The 24284-nt window shown below is 40.7% G+C and overlaps 1 protein-coding gene across 2 annotated transcripts in view; it reads left to right on the forward strand.

The window, feature by feature from the left end:
- The window catches only part of ARIH1 (ariadne RBR E3 ubiquitin protein ligase 1), a 2944219-nt gene that overhangs the window by 2220688 nt on the left and 699247 nt on the right, over positions 1–24284 (forward strand). For both annotated transcript variants that reach the window (XM_044077451.1, XM_044077453.1), the window contains exon 10: positions 16652–16782. In XM_044077451.1, coding sequence (XP_043933386.1) covers positions 16652–16782 — 131 coding nt within the window. The remainder of the gene's footprint in view (positions 1–16651; positions 16783–24284) is intronic.

A 24284-nucleotide genomic window follows, 5' to 3' on the forward strand; every position in this document is an offset into this window, starting at 1 on the left:
ATTAATTTAGAAATGATATTTTCCAAAAATATAACAAATAACACTACTTATAATCATCAAGAATTAGTACGTAGATCTACATATAACCCCCCGATACACCCCCAATTAAAAAATTTTGAACTTGTTAGAAAAAGAAGTGAGAAATATGGACAAGAAAGTTAAATATAAAGCAAATCTCAGTATAGATGAGAAAATAATTCTGGATAATATGACTATTAACCCCAGAATACGTGTTATGATACCAGATAAAGGTGGGGGGATTGTGATTATGGATATAATACATTATGAGGGAAAAATGAACCAAATATTAAGGGATGAAAATAAATACAATTGTGTTTCTAAAAATGAAGTGTTTTTGGCATATAATAAAATTGAAATAGCATTAAAAGATATGTTATACGAAGGTGTTATTGATAAAAAAGTGTATGCCTATTTGAATGTAGAGAAACCCAAAATCCCTATTATTTTTGGAATACCCAAAATCCATAAAAATTCTGAAGACCCCCCACTTAGACCTATAGTATCTGCGGATGGCTCAAAAACATTGCCTTTAGCTAAATTTGTGGATACTAAGGTTAAACATATCTGGGTAATAATAAAATAATACTAAAGGATTCCTGGGATTTATTAAGAGAAATTTCACCAGAATTATATTCTGACAACTTATTATTTGTTACTATTGACATTATTGATCTTTTTTCATGTATACCATATGAGATAGGTATGAAAATGTTTGAAGAGGTAGTTTTCCATGATAAAAATTTATCCCACAGGGAAAAGGTAGCAAGTACAGGCCTCATGGATTTGGTCCTACAGAATAATGTTTTAGTTTTCAATGGTGACTTTTTTCAGCAAATCCAGGGGGTAGCCATGGGAGCTGCCTGTGCTCCTACATTTGCTAATATAATTTTGTCAAACTGGGAGGAAACATTTATTTTACATTCAAAGTTCAATTCCTGTTGGACGCTATATCGCAGATTTCTAGACGATATAGTTATATTTTGGACAGGAAGTAACATAGAATTTGAGGAATTTATAGAATATATAAATAATAGTACTAACTTTCTAAAATTTACCTATAATATGTCTTATGAAACCCTGCAATATTTAGATTTGGAAATTTATAAGTCTGACAATAATAAATTGGAAACTAGAATACATAGAAAGCCAAACTTTTGTAATTCTTTCCTTCACTACAATAGTGCACATCCAGCACACTGTAAAAGGAATATAGTGAAGGGACAATATGTTAGAGGTAGCAGAATGACAAGTTTGGATAGTGACTTTATTAAAGAATGTAATTTTCTTGAAAATATGTTCATAGATAGGGAGTATCCTAGGGAATTTAATAATGTTATTAGAATGGAGGTAGAAAAGGGTAGAGAAAATAAATTTAAACCTATTAAAGGGGTTGTTAATAATCCTGATTTAATACATAATTATAATGAGTGTAAAGAGATGGAAAATAGAGGTGAATTTCAACAAGCCCTAGTTTTGGAATTTAATGCAACTAATAACAACATAAGAGGGATTTTTCAAAAAGAGTGGGAAAAATTTATCTCCCTCGCTGACTTGGAGAATGTGCCTAAAATAATACCCAAGGTAGTTTATAAAAATTCAAGAAGTATAAGGAATATATTAGAAAATAAGAAGAATAATAATTCCAACTCATGCAGGAATGGTGAAAGGAAATTAGGCACCTTCCAGTGTGGAAGGTGTAATCAGTGTGAATTTATTATTAATAAGGGGGATATATTTTTGGAAAGTAGAAATAGGTGGATGAAGGAGCAAAGGATACTATAATTGTGACACTAAGGGGTTAATATACCTTGCCTTATGTGGACAATGTAATGCTTTTTATGTGGGGAAAACGGAGAGAACACTAAAAAGAAGAATATATGAACACATTTATGATATATCTAAAGGTAAAGAAACAAATGCATTATTTAAACATTCTAAAGTATGTGTAGGTTATAAATTCTTCTTTTTGGTTTTGGAACAGATTAAGAATGATATTAGGGGTGGCCCATGGGAAGAAAGAATAGTGTGTAAAGAATTATGGTGGCAAGTAACCCTGGAAGCAGGAAAATTTCCAGGGTTAAATGACTATCTTTCTATTTTGCCACTATTAAAGATAAGGGCTACAAAAATGTAAAGGAGAAAAAATACTAGTGTAATATCTTTTTGTGACAATAGATGGTGCTGTTTCCTCACATTTTGTATTGGAAAGGAATTATTTTAACATTGCATTTGTAAGCACTTTATTTCTTAAAAGATTAGAATTTATGTTATATTTTAATTAATATTTAGGATTGATGTTTTTAAAGTATTTATGGAATAAAATGCATTATGATGTTTTTTTAAAAAATAATTTTAAAGTTAGTATTTATTAGCTGAATCCACAAGAATAGAATGTAATGTAGTGATGAATATTTATGAGCCCATGTAGGGAATGATTTGTGTATTTGAAATGAAATTAAGGGATTTCATTGGTTTAATATTTTAAAAGCAGTATAAATGCAATTAAGACAATTAATTGATTCATCTGATGAAGTCTGAATTGTGTGGACGAAAACGCATGGTTGTATTCAAGGCGTTCATGTGGTTGTTACTTTGTGCTGAATAAAGTGTAGATATTATCCAGTTCGTGCCTGCAGTCTCCGTTATCACAGCATTTCTTCTGATTTTAGTAGTGATTTTCGAGTGTTTCCACTTGGTTTGTTTATAAGTTAAAAAACTTGACTAACAGAAGTGTACCAAAGAAACATATCCCTTTTAAACCTGCATATGTGACATTACAAAAAAAGGGGGGTGTTATAAAAGAGACATTATTTCTAGTGATCACCTTAAACCTGCAGTGCTCTTAACTTCAGTACAGAACTTAATGATATATTATCAATAATACCTGGAGATATAGTGGCATTTGTCATCAGTTGCCATTCGAACTCCAAATTCTCTAGGTATAGCTTAACATCACTCTCTCTAAAAATAAGAAATTCATTTCTAGAGTGCATAGAAAGAAAACATACTCTAATTCCCTCCTACATTACAACAGTTGTCACCCCAACCATCAAAAAAAGAGTGTAGTAAAGGGCCAAATGGTTAGGATTTCAAGACTGACAAGTAGTGAAGGTGATTTTGAACAAGAAATGTATACTCTTGTAGGTATGTTTCAAGAAAGAGGTTACCCAAACAAGTTACTGATTAAAATTAGGAATGATGTACGTAGAAAAAGAAAAGAAAAATTCTTACCTATCTTGCATACCAACACAGGGACTACATTCACAAAATTAAAGGTGATAGATTATGATACTTCTTTAGTATTGTCTTTTAATTATGAAGCTATACAAATACGGACTATGGTCAACAATTCATGGAACCAGATTTTAAGTTCTGACATTAAAAATATGTTAGGATTGGCCCCTAAAGTGACTTTTTCTAGGGGTGCCAACCTTAAGAATCTGTTTGAAAAAACATGTAACAAGAAAAGGATGGTATCTAGGATGTCTAAGTGTAACATGTGTAAGGCATGTAAGTTTATTAACACAGGGCCATATGTCATGGTGGAGGGGTACTAACGTTCGATACCTAGTCCAGGCAATTGTAATTGTAATACTAGGATGGTGGTCTATATAGCTACATGTTTTACCTGTTCAGCGTTCTATGTGGGTAAAACCACTAGAAATTTGAAAGAATATTAGAGCATGTAAGGGACATTAAAAAAGTAAGAAGGAAAGTGCACTTTATAATCATTCAGGGAAATGTGAGGGTTTTAATAAATTCTTGTTTTTTATTATTGACAGAATTGTTGACCATTTTAGAAATGGTGATGTTAACCTATACCTCGAGAATTTGGAGTTAGAATGGCAATTGAGGACAAATGCCACTATATCTGCAGGTATTAATGATAATATATCATTAAGTTCTGTATTGAAGTTAAGAGCATTGCAGGTTTAAGGTGACAACTAGAAATAATGTCTCTTATAATAACACCCCCCCCTTTTTTTGTAATGTCACATATGCAGGTTTAAAATACATATGTTTCTTTGGTACACTTCTGTTAGGCAAGTTTTTTAACTTGACTTATTTATATCAGGATTTGCACATATTTATGTATATTTATATTCATTTGTGCATGGTTTTATATATTTTTATTTAGTCATCCAGTTATTTAATATTATAGTACATTTATTAATGTGTTCAATTGTTTTTAACTATATTTCTTTAAGAATTAATTGGCACAGCATTTTATAATTAGTAGTGGACGTGTTGTATTTTAGAGTTGTATAAATGTAGATTTTTTTTTTTATGTTAATTCACTCTGATGATGCCCTATGGACAACAAGGGACTTCTCTTCTCACAACCCCATGCCACCCAGACCCTCACCACAGACCCATCAGACTATGCTTGGGGTGCACTGCAACAGTGAAACACAAGAAACATAGTACAATTGTGTACACTTACCATAAATGTAGATGTTTGAGTGTATTCACTGTTGCAGTCCTGGTTTCCCACCCTCCATCCCCCTTGTCTCTCTCTCTCTGTCTCGCTTCCTCTCTCCTTACAGGGAATTTTTGGTATTTACTTTCTACTGGTGGTGTTTTTCCACCATAACCTAGCTCCCTGTTTGGGGGCTCCTGACAGTTGGGGCAAGAAAAACTGATGTAATGGCGTTGGCTGCCTGATTTTATACCACTGACGACCTGACATCAGTCCTGGAGCGACAGCAACCAACGCAGAAATACAAGGCCTCTGGTATTCGGGCTGACTGAGGGCTATCCCAGGCAGGATAACCCAAGTGTGATGACTGCAACAGTGAATACACCGGAACATCTACATTTATGGTAAGTGTACACAACTGTACTTTCTATCTGTGCCAGATTTAATCCCAGGCCTCTGAAGGACAGGAGGGATATGCTCATCCTGAAGGCCCTAGTTCCCTCCACGGTTAATGTAGCCCATGCGCCCTGGCTCCTGGTTCAGTCTCAGCTTCTACCTCTTCCCCGGTTCCTGGGACTCAAAACCCCTGCCAAGAGGACTGGAGAAGAGAAGGCAAAAAACGACAGGCAGAGGAAGTGGTCTCATGACTGCTCAGCTTTGGCCAGGCCACTGACAAAATCTTAGCCAGCTACCAGGCCAGGATCTCCCTGGCTTTCCCCTGAGCCAAAGGAGTCCCGAATCTGGTCTGCCTTAAGGGCTTTCCCCCACCGTCACTCCAGACCGGTGTCGGTAGCCACCTACTCCCGCTCCAACCGAAGCCTTAGTGAAGCAGAGATTGATAAGATGATGCAGAAGTTCATCCGCATGCAAATTCAGATGGGAGTCTAGCTTGCCTCCTCTCCCTTCGGAGCAGGGAGCTCACAGTCTTTCTTTACCCCTATTACTGCTTCTCCGATCCGACCTTTGGTTTGGGAGCCTCTGGACCCAAAGACCTTCGGGGTCGACGCTGAAGGTACCTAGTACGTCGACACCGGCCATTGCCTTGAGCATGTCGGATCCGACGAGCTCTCGGAGTCGTAACCTCAGCGTCTGATCTTGAGGGGTTGTTGTCGTCTCCAAGTGCTTCGGAGTGCAGTCTTCTCTGTATCTCGGCGCCTGGAGTCTCGGCTCTGACTCCCCCGTCTGGTCAGAGGGGGGCAGATCCAACTGGCCTTTCACAGGATGTCCGATGTTCTTTATGTTTCACTGTTGCGGTCATTATATTTGGGTTATCTGCTTGCAGGTAGCCCTCAGTCGGCCTGATTAACAAAGTCTTGTGTCCTGCATCGGTTGCTGTCCCTTCTTCCATGACGTCAGGGGTATAAAACATGCATCTGACGCCATTACATCAGTCTTTCTTGCCGTGCAGTGCCCGAAGCAGAAGCAGTTAGCAAGTGTCGGTCGGCCGACTCCTGAAATTTTTGTTTTCGAGTTTCAGAACCGAAGTCTTCAACTAAAGCGAAGTACCCCGTTGGGAAAACTTTTTCTTGCTCCTTACTGATGTCAGTAAAAGTTAATAATTGCATTACTTGTGGAAAGCAAATACCTCATAAAGATTTTCATTCATACTGTATTCCTTGCCTAGGCCCTGACCACGACATACCTTGCTGTCGGTTTTGTGCTTTATTTAATAATTTATATTATATGTATATTTTTGCCTCTAAATATTTCGGTTCTCTGTTTAATTATCCAGAAATGTCGTCTGCAAATGCAAAGATAAAGACAGGGACAGGCCGCCGAGGTCCAAAACTGCCAACGACGCTTCTCCTAAGGCAGTCACCAGTTCGCCAGTACTCAGTGAGGCGCTTTCACGGCCCATGATACCCGCTACTTCTGATTCGCAGGCCTCTACTGAGACCCATTCTGAGTCCGGTATGCTGCGAGATGCTTCAACTATGGAACTGACGGATGTTTCTACCTTGGATGGGTCCGGAGCCGCTGTGCAGGCACCGGCTTCTGAGGATGTATTCAAGCCTACGGACTTGCATATTAAACCAACGCCTCCTTCTTTACTTGGGCCTAAATTTCGAACCATGCCTAAAAAAACCGACGCCCAGGCCACATGCTCAGGCCTCTATGCCTAAAAAACAAATGATAAGAATGGCTGAAGATCTAATGACTCTAATCAGGGGTAGCCAACCCCCCCCCCCTTCTAAGAGGCCTAGGACTGAAGTTAATTATGAATCTTCTGACCAGGATTCTGTTTTTATGATTCTTCTGATGATCTGGATTTGCCCTTATCTACTCATGAAGATTTTGATGCAGAGGACTCCATTCCTTCTGCTTCCCCTCCTGAGGATTTTTCTTTTGGGGAAACCTTACATACTCTAAGGAAGCATTTCCACTAGGAAAGCCAGGATTTTTCTGATTCAAAAAAGAGGCTTAGAGATTTCCTTCTCATACCTCAGCATAGGCCTTTAACTATTCCTCCTGTACTAGACATTGTTGATGATGCTTTTTCGGAATCTAGTTTGGCCCCGATTCCTTGCCTCCTGCTCCCAGAAAACCTGACAGATACTACCAGGTCCCTGAGTCCCACAAGTTCCTTTTTAAAAATCCTATTGCAGATCCAGAGACTATTTCACAGGGGCCCAAGGGCATTAAGGCTTCTACTGCTAAAAATCCTACCCCTTCTGATAGAGACTCCAGGGTGCTGGATAGATGGGGTAAGAAGGTTTACACTTCTGCAACCTTGGCAATTAGGGCTTTAAACTGCCAGTTTCATATGTTAAAGTGTCAGCAACATGTTATTGGATTGCTTAAACAGAAAATTATGTTGATTCCTGACTGTGTGGAAAGTAAAGAATTACAGGATTTAATTCATTCTGTTGAACAAGTTGGAAAACATACTTTGCAATGTGGTTTTGATTTGTTAGAGGTCTCTTGCAGGGCTGCTGTTACTGGGTCTCTGCTCAGAAGACATGCTTGGCTTAAGGAGCAATCTTAGCTTGATCATGTTAAAGCTAAATTGTTGGATGCTCCCTGAAATCAGGACCGCCTGTCTGGCAACAAGGCTGAGGAAGTTCTTAAAAAGATGGAAGATAAAGCTAAATCTATGCAAACTGTTAAAGATTTCTTACAAGTTAAGCCTCCTAGATTTAGTAGGCACTGGCCCTCTAAGAATTAGTCCTTTCCAGCCCCTTCCAGGTCTTCTCAAGACAAACCCAGACACAGCAAAAATCCCAGGTTTCAGTCCCAGGGGACACACAGGACTAAGCAGTGGGAGGTCTCCACTTCCAAATCTGGGAATAATGAAACTCCCGCCATGGTAAACTGTCTCAATGACTTCCTTTTAAAATTTCCAAGCACTTATCAACTGACTGCCCCTTTGGGGGGGGAATGATTGCTCTTCATGCAAAGAATTGGGAACTCATTACCCAGGACAAATGGGTTTTAAATATAGTGTCCCAGGGATACAGATTTCACTTCCACACATTGCCAACACCAAGCGGGTGGCTGGACCTACTCCCAAATCAGTGGGCAGAGGCCCAAAAACAAGTACTTTCTCTCTTAAGCATGGGGGGCTGTTCAGCTGGTACCAGAAGAGGAAAAGGGACAAGATTTCTACTCAAGAATTTTCCTGGTATCCAAAAAAGAACATTCATGGCATCCTATCCTGGACTTGTCTTCTCTAAACACCTTTTTGGTGATTCCAGAATTCAAGATGCTGACGCTTCACCAGTTGCTTCGTATGCTGGGTAAAGATGCCTGGTTGGCAACACTAGATTTAAAGGAAGCATACCTGCACATCCCAATCAGGGAGTCTTGCAGAAGATACCTGCGCTTCAAATCAGGCTACACGCACTGTCAGTTCTCTGCACTGCCCTTTGGCTTATCTACTGCACCCAGGGTATTCACAAAGTGCCTGGCTCTAGTCATTGCATTTTGCAGGCAATATTCAAATATACCCATGCCTGGACGATTGTCTAATTCAGACAGAAAGCCAGGACGTACTTTTGAAACATATAGCCTTTGTACAAAGGGTGTTAACTTGTCTGGGGTACAGCATAAATGAAAAGAAATCACACATGAACAAGCAGGGGGGGTTATGCATTCTTACCCCCTCTGCAGACTAGCCATGGCATTGTGGAACACAGCCTTGAGCTACCAAGTGCATCTACAGGCTCAATTCCTGCCAGGGAAACTAAATACAGTGGCAGACGATCTAAGCAGAAACCTCATGGACCCATGGATTTTCAACATGTTGACAAGCAAATGGGGGAGCCCAGATATAGACCTGTTTGCCACTCCCCAGAACTATCAACTTAGATTCTACTTGGACAGGACTAAACCTCAAAGGAAATCTGAACAACTGCTGGTGGCATTTGCTGCAGGGACAGAGGGAAAGGCTATTTTAAAGCAAACCATTTTTAAATGGATAGGCCATTGCATTCATTTCTGCTATAAGCACCATGGAAAACCTATCCCACAGGGTATCAGACCCCATTCAACCAGGGCTGCATCTACCTCTACAGCCTTTTTCAGAGGCATACCTAGCAGGGACATCCTAGAAGCTGCTACCTGGAGTTCTGTACATACTTTCACTAAGCATTACCATTTGCCAGTTCTCTCTAAATCCAGAGCTGGCTTTGCCACTGCAGTCTTGCAGGGCCTTATAGCTGGTCCTAATGCTGTCTAATTTGCTCCTCACATCCTTAGCTTTGGGAATCTACCCAAATGTGATGTCTGCAACAGTGAAACACGAAGAGCATAGTACAGTTGTGTACACTTACTATAACTGTAGATGTTCAAGTGTATTCGCTGTTGCAGTCCTGGTTACCCTCCCTCTAGCCCCCTGACTTATTTTGTCTATACCTCTTCTCCTCTTTACTATGCTTAAAAGATTGTTGGTGTATTTGCTTTTTTGTTGGAGGTATAACCTTGTATATTTATAGATTTAATTGCTTCCCATTAGTGGGGCACCTGACATCTGGGGCAAGAAAAACTGATGTAATGGCATCTGCTGCATGTTTTGTACCCCCGACGATTTGACATCATAGAAGAAGAGACGGCAAACGACGCAAGACCACAGACTTTGTTAATCAGGCCAACTGAGGGCTACTGCAAGCAGATAACCCAAATGTGATGACTGCAACAGTGAATACACTTGAACATCTCCATTTATGGTAAGTGTACACAACTGTATTTTTCCTTACTCCAGACAGGATACACAGCCTGAAGCTGCATGTTCTTTACATCCTACAAGCTCAGTCTCTGACAGCAGAAGCGGTACTGCTGGCTTTGGGTTCTATGTTGGCCACTATCAATGTGCTACCCTTAGCGTGTCTTCACATGCAGATTCTTCAGTGAACTCTGGCAGTTCAGTCGTCCTTGTTAGATCTGCCATTGTCTCATCCTTCTCGAATCTCCCGTGTGTGCAGAGACTCTCTTCGGTGGTGGATTCATTCCCCGGACCTAGTCCTGGGACGTCCCTTTCTCCCGTCATTCCCCAAGGCCACGGTGACTATGGATGCCTCCCATCTGGGTGGGGGGAGGGCACTGCTTGCGAAGGACAGTCCAAGGCACGTGGTCCCCATCCGAGACCAGTTTGCATGTCAATGTACTGGAGATGAGGACAGTGCTTCTCGTGTTGCAGGCTCTTCATGCCCATCTTCCCCTAGGGACGGTTGCTATCCAGACAGACAACATGTCTGTGGTCTGGTGCATCAACAAACTGGGGGGGGCAAGTCTTATCCCCTTTGTCATGAAGCCATGAGTGTGTGAGAACTGGCGGTCTCCACCAGCCGTTTTTTGGTGGCAACGCACATTCTGGGATCGTCCAACATTCTAGCGGACAGGCTCAGCAAATCTATCCTGATGCCTTACTGAGGAGGAGTTTCTGAGGAGCTTTGTGATCTTCATTGCCCCAGTTTGGCCTCACCAAGTCTGGTTTCCTTCTCTATGGTCTCATCTAGTAGCTCCATCATGGACGTTGGATCCGGTTCCAGATCTCATTTCTCATTCCTCAGGGATTCTCCATCCAGACCTGGACAGTCAGAAGCTCACAGCTTGGCTGCTCCAGTTCCCATGGGTATTAGGACTCCTGATTTATCTTCTCCCATTAAAAGCATTCTAGTGGTGGTTCATAAGTCTTTTACCAGGAGGTTATACTGTAGCAAGTGGAAATGTTTTTCTGTATGGGCTTCACAGCATGCACTAGATCCCTTTACTGCTCCAGTTTCTGTGGTGTTGGAATTTTTGCTGGGGATTTTTCAATAAGGCACCAGTTCGTCCACAGTTGAAATCCATCTGGTTGCAATTTCTAACTTTCATGTTGGGGTAAATAGGACTTCATTGGCTTCTTCTAAACTTTGCAAGACCTTCCTTAAGGGTACCTTTCTTCTGAGACCCCCCATTGAAGGATCCTCCTTGGCACCTTGCATTAGTGCTTCAGGCCCTAGTCTCTCCCCCCTTTGAACCTGCAGCTTCAGTAGATTTGCAGTTTCTGTCTTGGAAGACTGCATTTTTAGTTTCCATTACTTTGGCCAGGAAAGTGTCAGAACTTCAGGCATTATCGATCAAGGTTCCTTATATGATTTTTCATAAGGAGTGTGTGTCTTTGCATGCTAACCCATCTTTTCTTCCCAAGGTATTTTCAAAGTAAGGGAGAATACAAATTACACTTGTTTGGATGTACATAGACAATTACGATGCTATTTGCACAGGACAAAAGCCTTTCGTAAGTCTGACCGACTTCGTTTCTTGCTCAAAACCCTTTTTAGGGAAACCAATCTCCAAATTTACTGTTGCCTTCTGGATTTCACAGTGTAGTATTCGGGCGTACTCTATTAGGGGAATTTCCCTGCCATGTCAGGTAAAAGCACATCCTACCAGATCTATGGCTACTTCAGCAGCTTTTTGGTCCAGGGTGTTGCTAGATGATATCTGTTCTGCAGCTACTTAGTTCTCATCTCATACCTTCATTTCTCATTGTAAATTGGTCATCTTATCCAGGAAGAGGACATCTTTTGGCTCCGCCGTGTTCCGGAATATCCTTCCATGATGGCCTCCCAGGTGTTTAGTAGCTGGGGACTCTGTCCCACAGGTTGATGATCAAATTGTCAGCTACTTCAGGTAAAGAAGTTATGTATTCACCATAACGTTCCAGCTGAGTAGTTGTACTTCATTTGTCTTCAACCATCCCCCCTTCCCCCAACCTTGTCACTATTGTGCAGGCTATATATATGGAAGATGAACATCTCAAGGATGTCCTTTGTCATGCTTAGGCTCAGGAAATTTGGGTTGCCAGTAGTGGTAAGGTCTTATTGAGTCGGGTATGTATTGTGTGTTGGGCAGCAAACTTGATCATGAAGCATTATGGGTAAGGGGATGAGCTTGGAGCTCGGATCAGATGCTGGATATGCAGCCGTGTCAGATCCGATACTGATCCGTAACCCACAGGTTAAAGACAAATGAAGTACAACTACTCAGATGGAACGTTATGGTGAGTACATAATATCGTTTTTCCCCTGAGGATGAACAGATTCAGAAACCCAAACAATAGGTGGCTAGATTTAGGGATGTTTTCAGTTTGAAGCAGTCATCAGCTGCTTCCAAAATCAGCAGGGTGTATAATTGTTTGGTAAAACTGTTCATGAAAAGAGTATTGCATATGATACCCTCTTCACAAGCAAATTCCTCCTTTGTTGGATCTCCGCTATGTTCTGGAGAAATTGACCTTCCCACCTTTTGAACCAGTTGCTCAGGTTAATCTGAGGTTCTTAACATAGAACACTGCCTTGCTTATTACTCTGACATCTGATGACAAGTCTCTGAGCTGCAAGCACTAACCCCGTCTTTCATGCCGAATGTGGTATCAGAAATCACTCTATCAACTTTTCTGTGTTCTTCCCAGAACGTAGGTTTAAGGGAGAGAGGATAGTTCATACCTTGGATGTACTCCAGCAGCTCAGGTACTTCCTTGACAGAGTAAAACCCTTTTGGAAAGGCCAACCTGTTTTCTACATGACCTAAGATACAAAACTCCTTTCAGAATTTCTTTTACCAGAAACCAAGATGAAAGGGGAGGATCTTTAGGCAGGCATGCTGCTAAACTTCATTATTCCCTCTTGTTGTCTGACATATGTTTGTTGGTTGTTCTCTGCTATTGTTTTTTGTTACACCCACCACGGCAAGGTAAAGGTGCCTTCTGCCAGGGCCTTTTTTTCTTCAATAGCATATTAGAAAGGAGCAGACTATTAAGTATTCTAGAGGCAGCAACTTGGTCCTGTGACCATGCCTTTATGAAGAACTACAAACTGGATGCCTTTTCTTGATACAGAGCAGACTTCGCGAGGGCCATTTTCCAAGTGCTTTTGGACCCTTAACCTTCTTCCTGACAGGTTGGACAAGCTTTGGGAATCTACCTGAATGCTAGTGAAGCACTGTATTTGAACACGGTACAGTTGAGCAAGTCCTACATACCTACAACAGTAGATGATTGTAAAACATATTGTCTTACTGGCATTACCCACCCACCTAACATCCCTGTCAATGGATGTGCATAGTTTAGTGCTTGGGTTGCAGCTGAATGCTTCTCTTCAGTAATTAAGGTGGGGTGAGTGTGTGTGTGTGTGGTTTTCTGTTTGGATCTGAGGAGATGGAAACTTGTTTTTTCATCTTCTCTTCCTGCTGGACCCTAGAAAACTGAGTTTGTGTGTTTGTAAGGCAGTCCCTATACTGCCAAGTGATTGGTCCATCACACCCACAGACTTGCAGTGGAAGGGGCACTGAGCATTGGTGGACTGCCAGAGGAGGGCAGCAGGGTATGCTACCCGAATACCAGTAAGGCAGTATTTTCTACGAACATGTACTGTTACTGGTAAATAGGAGTTGCGCAACTGTACTTTCTGCATAGCCGATTGTAGACAGTTGCCAGTGATGCTCATTGAAAATCCATATAGTTGTAAATTTTTACAGCAAGTATTTTTTCACTAAGTAACTTATGAACAAGATCAACTGTAGTTTCTCTGCTTCACACACACACACACACACACACACACACACACACACACACACACACACACACACACACACACACACACACACACTTGTCCATATGTGCTGGTAGTAACAGTCAGTATATTCCATGAACTAACAGAAACCTGTTTTTAATTATAGTCCATGTGGGAATTATTTTTAACTGTATGTTGAATGCTTTTGTTGTATTTAATCTCAACTGGACTGATAGTTTATTCCTCTGAGGTCTGCATTATCGGCTCAGGTGCATGTCCCACTGCTTGTATTGTGTTCTGGACTATTCTGGAGAACTTCTGAATTTCCTTTTGTTTTAGCATCAGTTTCTGCTGTAAAAATGGGATTTTTTTTTATGTGCTCCATTTGGTAAACCCTTTTCGTTGGGCCAGTTTGCTTTTTGGAGTTCTCCCATTCTTGATCCACCTGTGAGCTGGTGCCTTCTTTCTGGCTTTTTTGCAGATCATGCAGAGCTGCCTTTGCATGCCTATATATTTTCAAACCCAAGGGGTGCAAAATCTTTAATATTTCTGAGTATTGCAGCTTAAACCAAAGTCCTTGTCTGCACAGCCTAATAACCAGGATAGAAGCATTCCATTGCTGTCTCTTACCTTGGGAATAATCATTGTCCACAAAGATCTTTGAATTTTCCAACTGTGTTGTATGACCCCTTTTTCCACAGGATCTATATCATATGAGCGAATCGCATAAATTGCAAACGCTCATAATATCGAACATACCAGACCTCAAACTTCCTATTGTGGGGGCTATGCCCCCCACACCCCCCGCTAAATATATATTCCAACTCTGAGATTGCACTACAGTGAGGAAAGGGCAAATATCCCATTCTTCACTGCACCGCAATCTCAGAAAAGGCACTTCGAGGTCCGGTACGTTCGATATTATGAGCGTTCGCAATTTGTGCCATTCCCTCATATGATATAGACCCTTTTCCACATACTACTACTGGTCTTGGAATTGTCCTTGTCTGGGTGCCCGGCTGACACATTCTTTGTGCTCTATTTATTTTTATTTCCTCGTGTGGTGTATCTACCAATCTAACACTATGTTAAGCCATAAAGTCCCTGCAGTTAGAACCTAATCTTTTTGGGATGGCAGTTGATCTCAAATTGTTCACTCAAGCGCTGTCTTCCAACTAAATCATTTTCAGTTTCACTTCTTTCTGCACACAAGCCATTTCTGCATTTCTTCTTTAAGGAGATCATTTTCCTTCTATTGTGTGGCAGTATTGTCTACTTGTCAGGTTAGGACCTCTTCCAGGTCTTCTACTTTTTAATCATCTTTTGTATAATCTTCTAAAGTGCCACTAATCTTAAAGACAACTTACACATTCGATCGATCTTTTCATCTGTTTCTTTTCATGCCATTCTCTTAGTCTGATAGTTCAGTTTTTGAAGCTGCCATATTGTTTACTTGTCTAGTTGTCTGGGGTATGGAGGAGACAAAAATTTTGTCCAGTGTTACTTTTTTCTTCCCAGTTTCGACTTTCTGGAAGACCTGTATATGGTCAGGGTTTCAGTGTTGCACTTAGGAGTGATATTAATCTCACTTTAATAGCTTTTCCAGCCTTCCTGGGGTATAGCAGTAATTTATCTATACTAAGCACTTGGCTGCCATACCAGAAGTGCAGTTTTGATACTGTTTAGGAAGCTCTTTCATGAGGAGGTTCAGCAAGTACTAAAGGAGGCAAGAAAGCCTGCTACTAGAAAATCTTATTTTGGCAAGTGAAAAAGATTTTTTTGTTGGTGCCTAGTCAACAACCAAGGCCTTATCAAGTGCTGTGTGCCCCTAGTTCTTTAATGTTTGTGTCAGTTACTTTTCTCTGGCCTTTTATTGCTCTTTCAAGGTTCATCTAGCAGTCATTTCTGCATGCCTACCTGCTGATGCTCCCCTTTCATCTCTGTTTTTTTTTAAGCCAATTCTGAAGGGAGTCATGCATCTTAGGCCCCCTAAAAGAACAAGGCGGCTCCTTCTTGGGATCTTAACTTTGTGATAGAAATGTTAACTGTTCCCTTTGAACCGGGTCATCAAACTGATTTAAGGTTCATCACATGGAAGACTGTACTACATATTTCTCTGACATCTACAGGAAGAGTATCTGAGTTGCAAGCTGTGGTGGGTGAACCCTGTCTGGTCTTCCATAGAGATAGGGTCACATTAAAAACAAATTCCTCATTTATGACCAGAGTTGTTAGAGTTTACTTTGAATCAAGATGTCAGTCTCCTGGTGTTCTGTCCAGATCATCCGTACTAAGGAGAAAGGATTCTGCATACTCTGACTGTGCATAGGCAACTCAAGTACTATCGTGACTGAACTAAGTCCTTTACAGTGGCAGATCAGCTGTTTATTTCTTATGACGGGCAAAGAAAAGATAACTTGTGTAAAAAAAAAGACTATTGTTTTTTTCCTCTGCTGTAGCTTTTTGTTGCTCCCCTCATGGCTAATCTGTTCCAGGCAATTCCAAAGCATATTGTGCTAGATTATTGGCTTCTGTGATGGCATACTTGAAAGGAGTGTACTCTAGACATATTCCACAGACAGCAGCATGTGTTCTTTCTACTTTTTGCAAAACATTACATACTTGATTCCTTTTCCAGGTCCAGGACTGGCTTTGCTAGAACCATTCTCAAGCTCTCAAGGACCCTTATTCTTCCTCTTCCCAGGTTGTGTAGGCTTTACTAATCAACCCATATAGCCGAAGACTACTCCAGCAGTGAGATTGACGAACATAGTATAGTTTTGTAAGTTGCACTTGGCATAACGGTGTATGTTCAAATTTTTCACTGCTGTAGTAGACACACCTACACCGGCCTTCTGTATATAATTGTTGGGATAAAAAGTTGTTACTGTTTATATATTTTAGAGCCTTAGTATGAGGAAACTCCTAGTCTTGTATGGACAAGGAGATCCTGAAATTGTCTGCACACTGCTGATTTCCTTTCGGGGGACTAACCAATCAGTAGTCAGAGTGTAGGTGTGGGAGGGAGCCAGAGCTTTGTGAAGCTGGCCAGTTACTGCAGCATTGAGGAATTTGAACATCTGCAGTTATGGGAAGTGCAACTTGCACAACTGTACTTTACACTGCAGAGAAGTATATTTTCTACTTTATTTGGGGTACATAGTGAGTGAATGGTTCTGAGTCTTTAGCTCTAACTTCCGTTATTTTGCTTTCATAGGAATGCCCCAAGTGTCATGTAACCATTGAAAAAGATGGTGGATGCAATCACATGGTATGTCGTAATCAGAACTGTAAAGCAGAGTTTTGCTGGGTGTGTCTTGGTCCCTGGGAACCACATGGATCTGCCTGGTAGGTTAAAACTTTTAAGCTGTAAACTTTATGGCATGCTTTAAAAATCTAATTGAACTTCAGTTTGGTAGAACACATTTCATAAAGCTGGAATTGTTTCATAAATGGTGTATGTATTCTTGAGATGAAAGATTGGTACAGACGCTGAATATTAATTTTGAGTTTTTCTGCAAGGATGAAGACTGATGACTTGTGCCACCTTCAACTAATGTATGAGTAGACCCTCAAGTACTCACTGGTGCTGCCTAGACTGTGTTAAGATCTTATCTTTGCAGTATTTCTTCCAGAGGACAGGATAAACTCCTGTCCATGAGGATTTCTTGTCATGGAGGTATCCTCATCCCTCCAGCCCTCCCAGTGATATTGCTTGCAGTCAAGATTAGACTAAAATGCTGTTTGTGTCTTCTCATGTTGAAAGATCTTAAGTTCCCTATGGCAAGTCTGCGGAAGAAAGATGGTAAAGGATCAGCTGCATGGCAAAAAATGTGCACATTTGTAAAGCACTGCAGAATGGAATAACAGTGTCAACTAGAGCAAGCTTTGCAAAGGTTTCTCTGGATGGTCTGCTTGACAGTTCCACTTCCTAAGAAGAAAGTGTAACGACAACGTTTGTGTATCTGTACTAAGCTTATGGATCAGGAAGAAAGGCATATGAAGGCAGTGCTAGAGAGGAAGGCCAGGAACACTTGATTGTCAGGTGACAATGCAGAGTATGCTCAGAGGAATGAGATGAATATATCCCTTGCACTTGTTGCTCTCACTGAAGCACAAAAAGAGTATTAAAGGCTTGACATTTGTTGCAGGTAGTGATAACTATTTATTTGATGTCATAACTGATTTTAGGGAACATACTGACATATATTGCACAGCCTCTGCCTCCCAAACTTTCCTGGAGAACAACTGTGCTGGCTTTTTTGCTGACGTCTTAACTGAGGTATTCAACTGACCATAGAGATGGCAGTTCTTCACATTAGTCTTGTCTTGGAGATCTGTCATAGAGAACCAGTGTACTCTGCGTGGTCAGTCTTGCACACATTTTAAAGTTTACAGTACCTTCCCTACAGAGAGGCCTGTTATTTTTGGTACCTCACAAAAATTAAACTTCATCCCAAATTAATGGGTGTATTGTAACTGAAAAAACACCTCCTTCAAGTAACCAAACTTTCAGATATCTCAGTTTCCAGCTAGGTCATAACTTTCAGATATCTCAGTTTCTGGCTAGTTCATTTACCTCTGTTTAGAGCGCACACAGCACTGAAATCAATAAAACTCTTTTCTGTCGCAGAAAAATAAGTTGCTTCTATCCTTCTAAGGAACTTTTCCTCTCTGTAGACAGCCAACAGACAGATAGAAGGATTCACAACATTTGCCCCAAATAGCATCATTGTTCACTTTTGGCATAAACCATATAGCTACCAGTACAGCAAAAAAGTGATCTGCACTCAGGCTCACTTCTGTGTAAACTAATCGGATTAGAATCATTTCTCTTCCTTACTTGGATGCCTTTTCATTCATCAAAACTGATAACAGTTAAAAACTACTTTCCTTTTGTATCATAGTAAACTTATCCAAAGTAGTTGTAGCTTCTCCATACGAGCCTTAAATCTGTGTAAATCTTATTCCACCACTGTCAAGATTAGCAACATGTCTGACTTTGTCTGCCTTTGCAGAGCTTTTTAGACTGCCAAATGCATATTCTTTACAAGCAGCCACTCAGTTTAGGTACACTGCATCTCTAATGGTTTGCTATCACATATTCGATTGTCATTTAGATCGAATATGTGCGAAAATCATTTTATCGAACTGAGAGATCAGTCACTACAATGTCGAAACTGACATGAGCGAACAGCTGCTAATGTCAGCTTCAACATTGTGGTGCAGATTGCACTATAGTGGGGATCGGGAAATGTACCCTTACCCTCACTGTAGTGTGATCTTGGAGTTTGTATGTGTAAGTAGGGGGGGTGTGGGAGGCACAACCCCCACATGGGGGGGTGCAGGGGGGGCTTGCCTCCCTGCAAACGTTATTGTTAGTTGTGGGCAGATGTGAGCATTTCAGCAAAGTCGATATTCGACATTGCTGAAATGCTCTGTTCGATATTTCGGTTGCTCGGTGTTTTGATTTCCGACAATATTTGTTGAAAATCGTTGCGTTCGTTTGAATGACGTTCACAAATATGATCGTAAACCATCTCTAACTCGTATCTTAAAACCATTAAACCTACTTTCAAGTCAACCACTGCTCTCATTCATGCTTAAGTACAACCCTTTTACTATATATTTCAGTCCTCACATGTTCATGCCCTTATCTCCTCCTCTTCCTTTTTTGCAAATGATCCACATACCCTCCTGTAACCTTTAGGAATTCCATCTCCTCCCCCTCACATCATGACACCTTTTGCTGCTGTTGTCTTCTAACTCTCCTATTAACTCCTAACCTAGCAATGTGGTTATATGTTTTGCGACTGTCACTGTAATAGCTGCTGTTTTATTCATAACACATATTTATCAAAGTATTGTTTATCATTTGTTAAATTGTAAAAGATTAGCACATCAGTGGTTTATGAAATTCTGTCTGATTTTTTTTTAACTATGTACATCTTGTGTAAATTTAAAATTTTACAATTTTTCTTATGAATGTATAATCCTGAGCTGGGTCTGAAACTGATTGCCTATGATTAGTGCCGTAACTTGGTATACAGTTTTAAGTAAATATTGGGATAAGTGAAACTCTAAAGATGGCCATAAAAGGCAGCCTGTACTCTGCATTCAGATATTGGTTTTAATTCCACCTTGTTCTGGTACTGAAGAGAATGGATGGTTATTGACCCATTCAGGATTTCTGATGTTTCGTCTACACATCCAGTCTCACTGGTTCCAGATAGTGACCCTGCATGGTGTTATACCTCTTGTACCAGAGATGTGCTTGGATGGTATTTCTGAAAGTGGTGGATGCCTTCAGACATATCAGCTCTTGGCCATTTTGATGGGTCTCACTTTGAATGCATAGTGCTATCATTTGATCAGCTATTGTCTTTTTTAGTCCAATTCAATCTTTGAGATATTGAATGCTATAGGATCAGACTTTGGTACCTTTTAGAAGGTGTGGAGCCAGGGCTCTATCTCCCCAAATGACCTTAGATATTCATAATATTAAATACTGATACAGCAGCCTTAGCTGTATGAGTTATGTCCTGCCAAGAACATAACAGCCAGACAGCTTCCAAACCTTCAGGGCACCTTCCACTCAGCCACACTGTCAGGCAGCTCGAGCTGAGCTGACTAAGACTAGTTTGGGCACTAGGTCTTCAGAACTTTACTGCTGCCAAAGGGTTACACGCCTGAGGCTTTTGAGGATCTACTGTCAGCTGGGCTGTTCTTTGCTGGGTAGTTAAGTTCCCTTTGGGGGGGGGACTTCCATTTTCTAAATATTGTTTCTGTTTTATCACCTTCCTCTTACAGAAAGTTTTTTTTTTTTTTTTTTTTTTTTTTAAGCTAGAAGTTCTGTGTTTTAATGGACTGTCATGAGAGTACTTTGTTTCTCGTCAGTTTTAAAGGTTGTGTAACGTAACTGAAAAACATTTTTTTTTTGGTGGAAAAATTGTTTATTTTATTTTTATAGGGCTGACAAAGTGGTTCAAAGCAGTGGTTTTCAGCCTTTTTACACTTGGGACTGGTGTTTATAAGGAATCAGTTAAAACAATCATTGTTTGGGTGCTGTATGCCAAAGGATATGAAGTCTGAAACTTCCGTCCTTTTATGGGCAAAAATCTGGAGTTTGCTACTTACCTGCCTCATACACACGCGCACCTACCCATAGCTCTCAACCAAAAAGGGACAAATCCCAACAGAGTCAGGGACAACTCCAGAAGTAATCAGGAACACTTTTCAGGTATTAGTAGTATTAACATGAGACATTGACAGAATAACAGAACATGAGTGTGAATATACATTTTTCTAAGGTAAAAAAAAAAAGTTTGTATCTCTAATTATTGTCATCATTTATTAAGTGTAATTCATCATCTTTTCTCCAAATGTCACCACTTTTAGGTGGGATTAAGAGGGACAGCTAAAATTTCAGTCAAACTCAAGGATGTCCCAGAAGATCGGGACAGTTGAGAAGTATGCACCTCCCACCCTGTTACACACACCTGTCTACCTCCCTCCTACACACACACACACACACACACACACACACACACACACCTATCTCCGTCTTATACACACACACACACACACACACACACACACACACACACGTACCTCCCTCTTACACATGCAAACACACACCCTACCTACCTCCCTCTTACACACGTAAACACACACCCTACCTACCTCCCTCTTACACATGCAGACACACACCCTACCTACCTCCCTCTTACACATGCAAAGACACACCCTACGTACCTCCCTTTTACACATGCAAAGACACACCTTACCTACGTCCCTCTTACACATGCAGACACACACATCTACCTCCCTCCTTCTTAAATACACACCTACCTACCTCCCTCTCTTTTAAACACGCACGCACACCTGCCTTACCTCCCTCTTAAACACACACTCATGCACACCTGCCTACCTCCCTGTTAAACACACACGCGCACACACCTGCCAACCTCCTTCTTAAACACACACGTGCACACACCTGCTTACCTTCTTCTTAAACACACACCTGCGTACCTCCCACTTACGTGGACACACACATGCACAGTATTCCTCTCAACCTCTTAGCACAAAAAATCTGGGCAAAGCCAAAAATAATGGTGGGACAAATTAAAAATTTTGCTCACAAGCTTCTAAAGTTGTTAGAATAAAATGTATTGCATTATCGTGAAGTTTCTGAAGGATATGAAGTCAGAAATGAAACTCGATTGTCCGTCATTTAGTGAGTTTTGTCTTCACGGATTAGCCACAGTAATCCCCCCCCCACGAAATTTAATGAGGAACAGACTAAAAATACGAGGTGAAAATCTGGACAGTTGAGAGACACCTCCTGCCCTCTTTTTGTGCGCACACACACACCTACATTGCGCTTGTATGTTCATGGTCTAAATTTCAGATGTCTTCTGGCATTCAGATTCCGCACGCTCAGAAGCTGAAGATGTAAACAGCAGTTCGCACAGACACAGAAGACAAAAACAGGTCACACACCCCTGTCGCATCTGTGGAACCAGGCACAAAGGATGTTCTTTAAGAACGATGCCCTTAAAAAAAAACAAAAACAAAAAAAAATTTTTTTTAAATTAAAAAATAAGTCCCAGAGTGGGCCCTAGTCTTTAATGGACCAGCAGGAAATTCCTGCTGGACCGGCAGTTGAAAAACACTATTTTAAAGTACCTTTTACTGGGGGTTTTTTTTGTCTGTTTATAAAGTAACTTTTGAAGACTTGTAGGTTTTACCAACATTTGAGCTCGTCTCCCCCGGGAAAGCAACACCATTTTTTTGTCTTGATCTTAGAACAAACTACCCATCTTCACAGTTGGTCCTCTACTGGCCACAAAAAGAAAGAGTTAAGCAAACAGCCTTTGCAATCACAGCAGGCTAGCAGTTTGCCTCAGCCGCAGGTGAGTGACTCTGTTGTGACTATTTTTTGTACCTCTGAGTACTCATCTTTTACCCCCGGATCCCTCTTGTGTAGCACCTATAACTACTATGGACTGGGGTTTAGCAACATCCTTTGCGGCTGCCCCCCTCAATGGGCAAGGGAAAGCCATTCTTGGCAGTCTTTGGAATAGATATCCTGGGGAACCTGCTGCTGCCATTAGTAATATGGTTAGTCCAATTTTTCCTGTCAAAAAGAAACAGAAAACTAACCATGTATGTACTCCTCCTCAAATTTCTTTGGACAGGAGTCGTTTACTGGGTCTGGCCCATTGTTTAATTCATGCTATTGCTCCTTCTTGTAAAGTGGTTTCTGGTAAAAGAAAGAGGGATACCTCTTTTCTTGAAGAGATTAAAGATTCCAACCTGAAAAGGAAGATGATGGGATGGATAGAGTTTTTCCCCTCAGATTTCTAATTCAGACTCTGACGACAGCTTACTTTCTGATTTTCCTTGTGGGAGGTTCTTTTTCTGTAAGGTTATTGCTACAATGTGCCAATGTTTTCAGTGGGAGAACACTGATGTTTCTTAGTCCCTCATAAAATATTATGAGGTGTTTCAGAAGGATTTTCCAGAACCTACACCCACTCCTCCTGTACTTTCTGCTTTAGAGGATGTGTCACTGCCTGCAATATTCTGGATAGCTGGCCAGCTGCCCCAAAAAAGGCCGATGATATAAAGTTCCTCATTCTTTTAAATTTTTATACACTGTTCCCAAACCTGACCCAGCAGCTATAGCTTTAGTTGATCCCACTGCTACTAAGCAATTAATTTGAATCATACGTTTTCTGACAAGGATGGGAAAACTATTGATAAGCCTGTGAAAAAATGTATACTTCTGCAACTTTGGTTTTCAGACTGTTGAATTGTCGGGCTCATGTGTTTGTTCTGACTAATTGTGAAAGTATGAGGAATGTTTTATCTGCAGTTTATTCTTGTGAGGAAAAATCTGCTTTAACCAACTTAGTTTCTTCTGTTGCACAGGCTAGTACTCGTTTTTTGCAGTGTGTATGACTGTTGCTACTACTTCCAGGGCTGTGACCACTGGTATTGTTTTGAGGAGGTTTACATGGTTGCATTCTGAGAACCTTCCAGATGATGATAAAAATGAGATTTTAAATTCACCTTAGGATAGAGATTCTGTTTGGCCCATCTGTTGCAGAGATCATCACAAAGTATGTTGAAAGGGTAAGCTGATGCAGGAAATATCTAAGATTTTTTTTTTTTAGCCCTCCCCCCTTTTCCAATTTTTCCAAGGGAATTTCTAACTTCTCATCCAGTTTTGACAAAAAACAAAATAGTCAATCTCAGCAAAGTACAGGTAAACAGGTGTTTAAGAAGAAATGGCAAGGGAGTTCCAAAAAGAAGCCTTGAACCTCCAAAAGGACAATTCAAAACTTCTGTCTATTCAAGAGAGCTTTTAACCCCCTTCCACCCTGGCCACTTTTTTCTTTCAGAAAGTCTGAATCTCCATTTTTCATTGGCAACTGACTGTTTCAGAAGAATACGTTCTGAAAATCATTTATCAAGGTTGCAGAGGACAGTGGGAGGAAATTCCTCCTTTCCAGTGATTCATGCCTCATCCTCTAGATCAGACTCTGATGTTCCCACCAGTTCTTCATCACACACTGTTCCAAGGAGTATAGAACCAGTTCCTCCTTCCCAGGTGGGGAATGTTTTTATTCACGGGTGCTTCCTAGTGCTAAAGAAGGAAATTGTTTGGAGACCCGTTCTGGATCTTTTTCCAAAACCTGTTTGCGATGGTGCCAAAATTCAGAATTGTGTCACTTGACAACCTGTTGCTCCTACTTACTCTTTCAAGATGACATTTTCATATTAAGATTTTCATGGTAACATTAGAATTAAAAGATGCTGATCACATCCCTATTCATACAGAC

This window comes from Protopterus annectens, chromosome 7.part0 (genome assembly GCF_019279795.1).
Source record: "Protopterus annectens isolate FY-2018-M chromosome 7.part0, PAN1.0, whole genome shotgun sequence".
NCBI classification, from domain to species: domain Eukaryota; kingdom Metazoa; phylum Chordata; order Ceratodontiformes; family Protopteridae; genus Protopterus; species Protopterus annectens.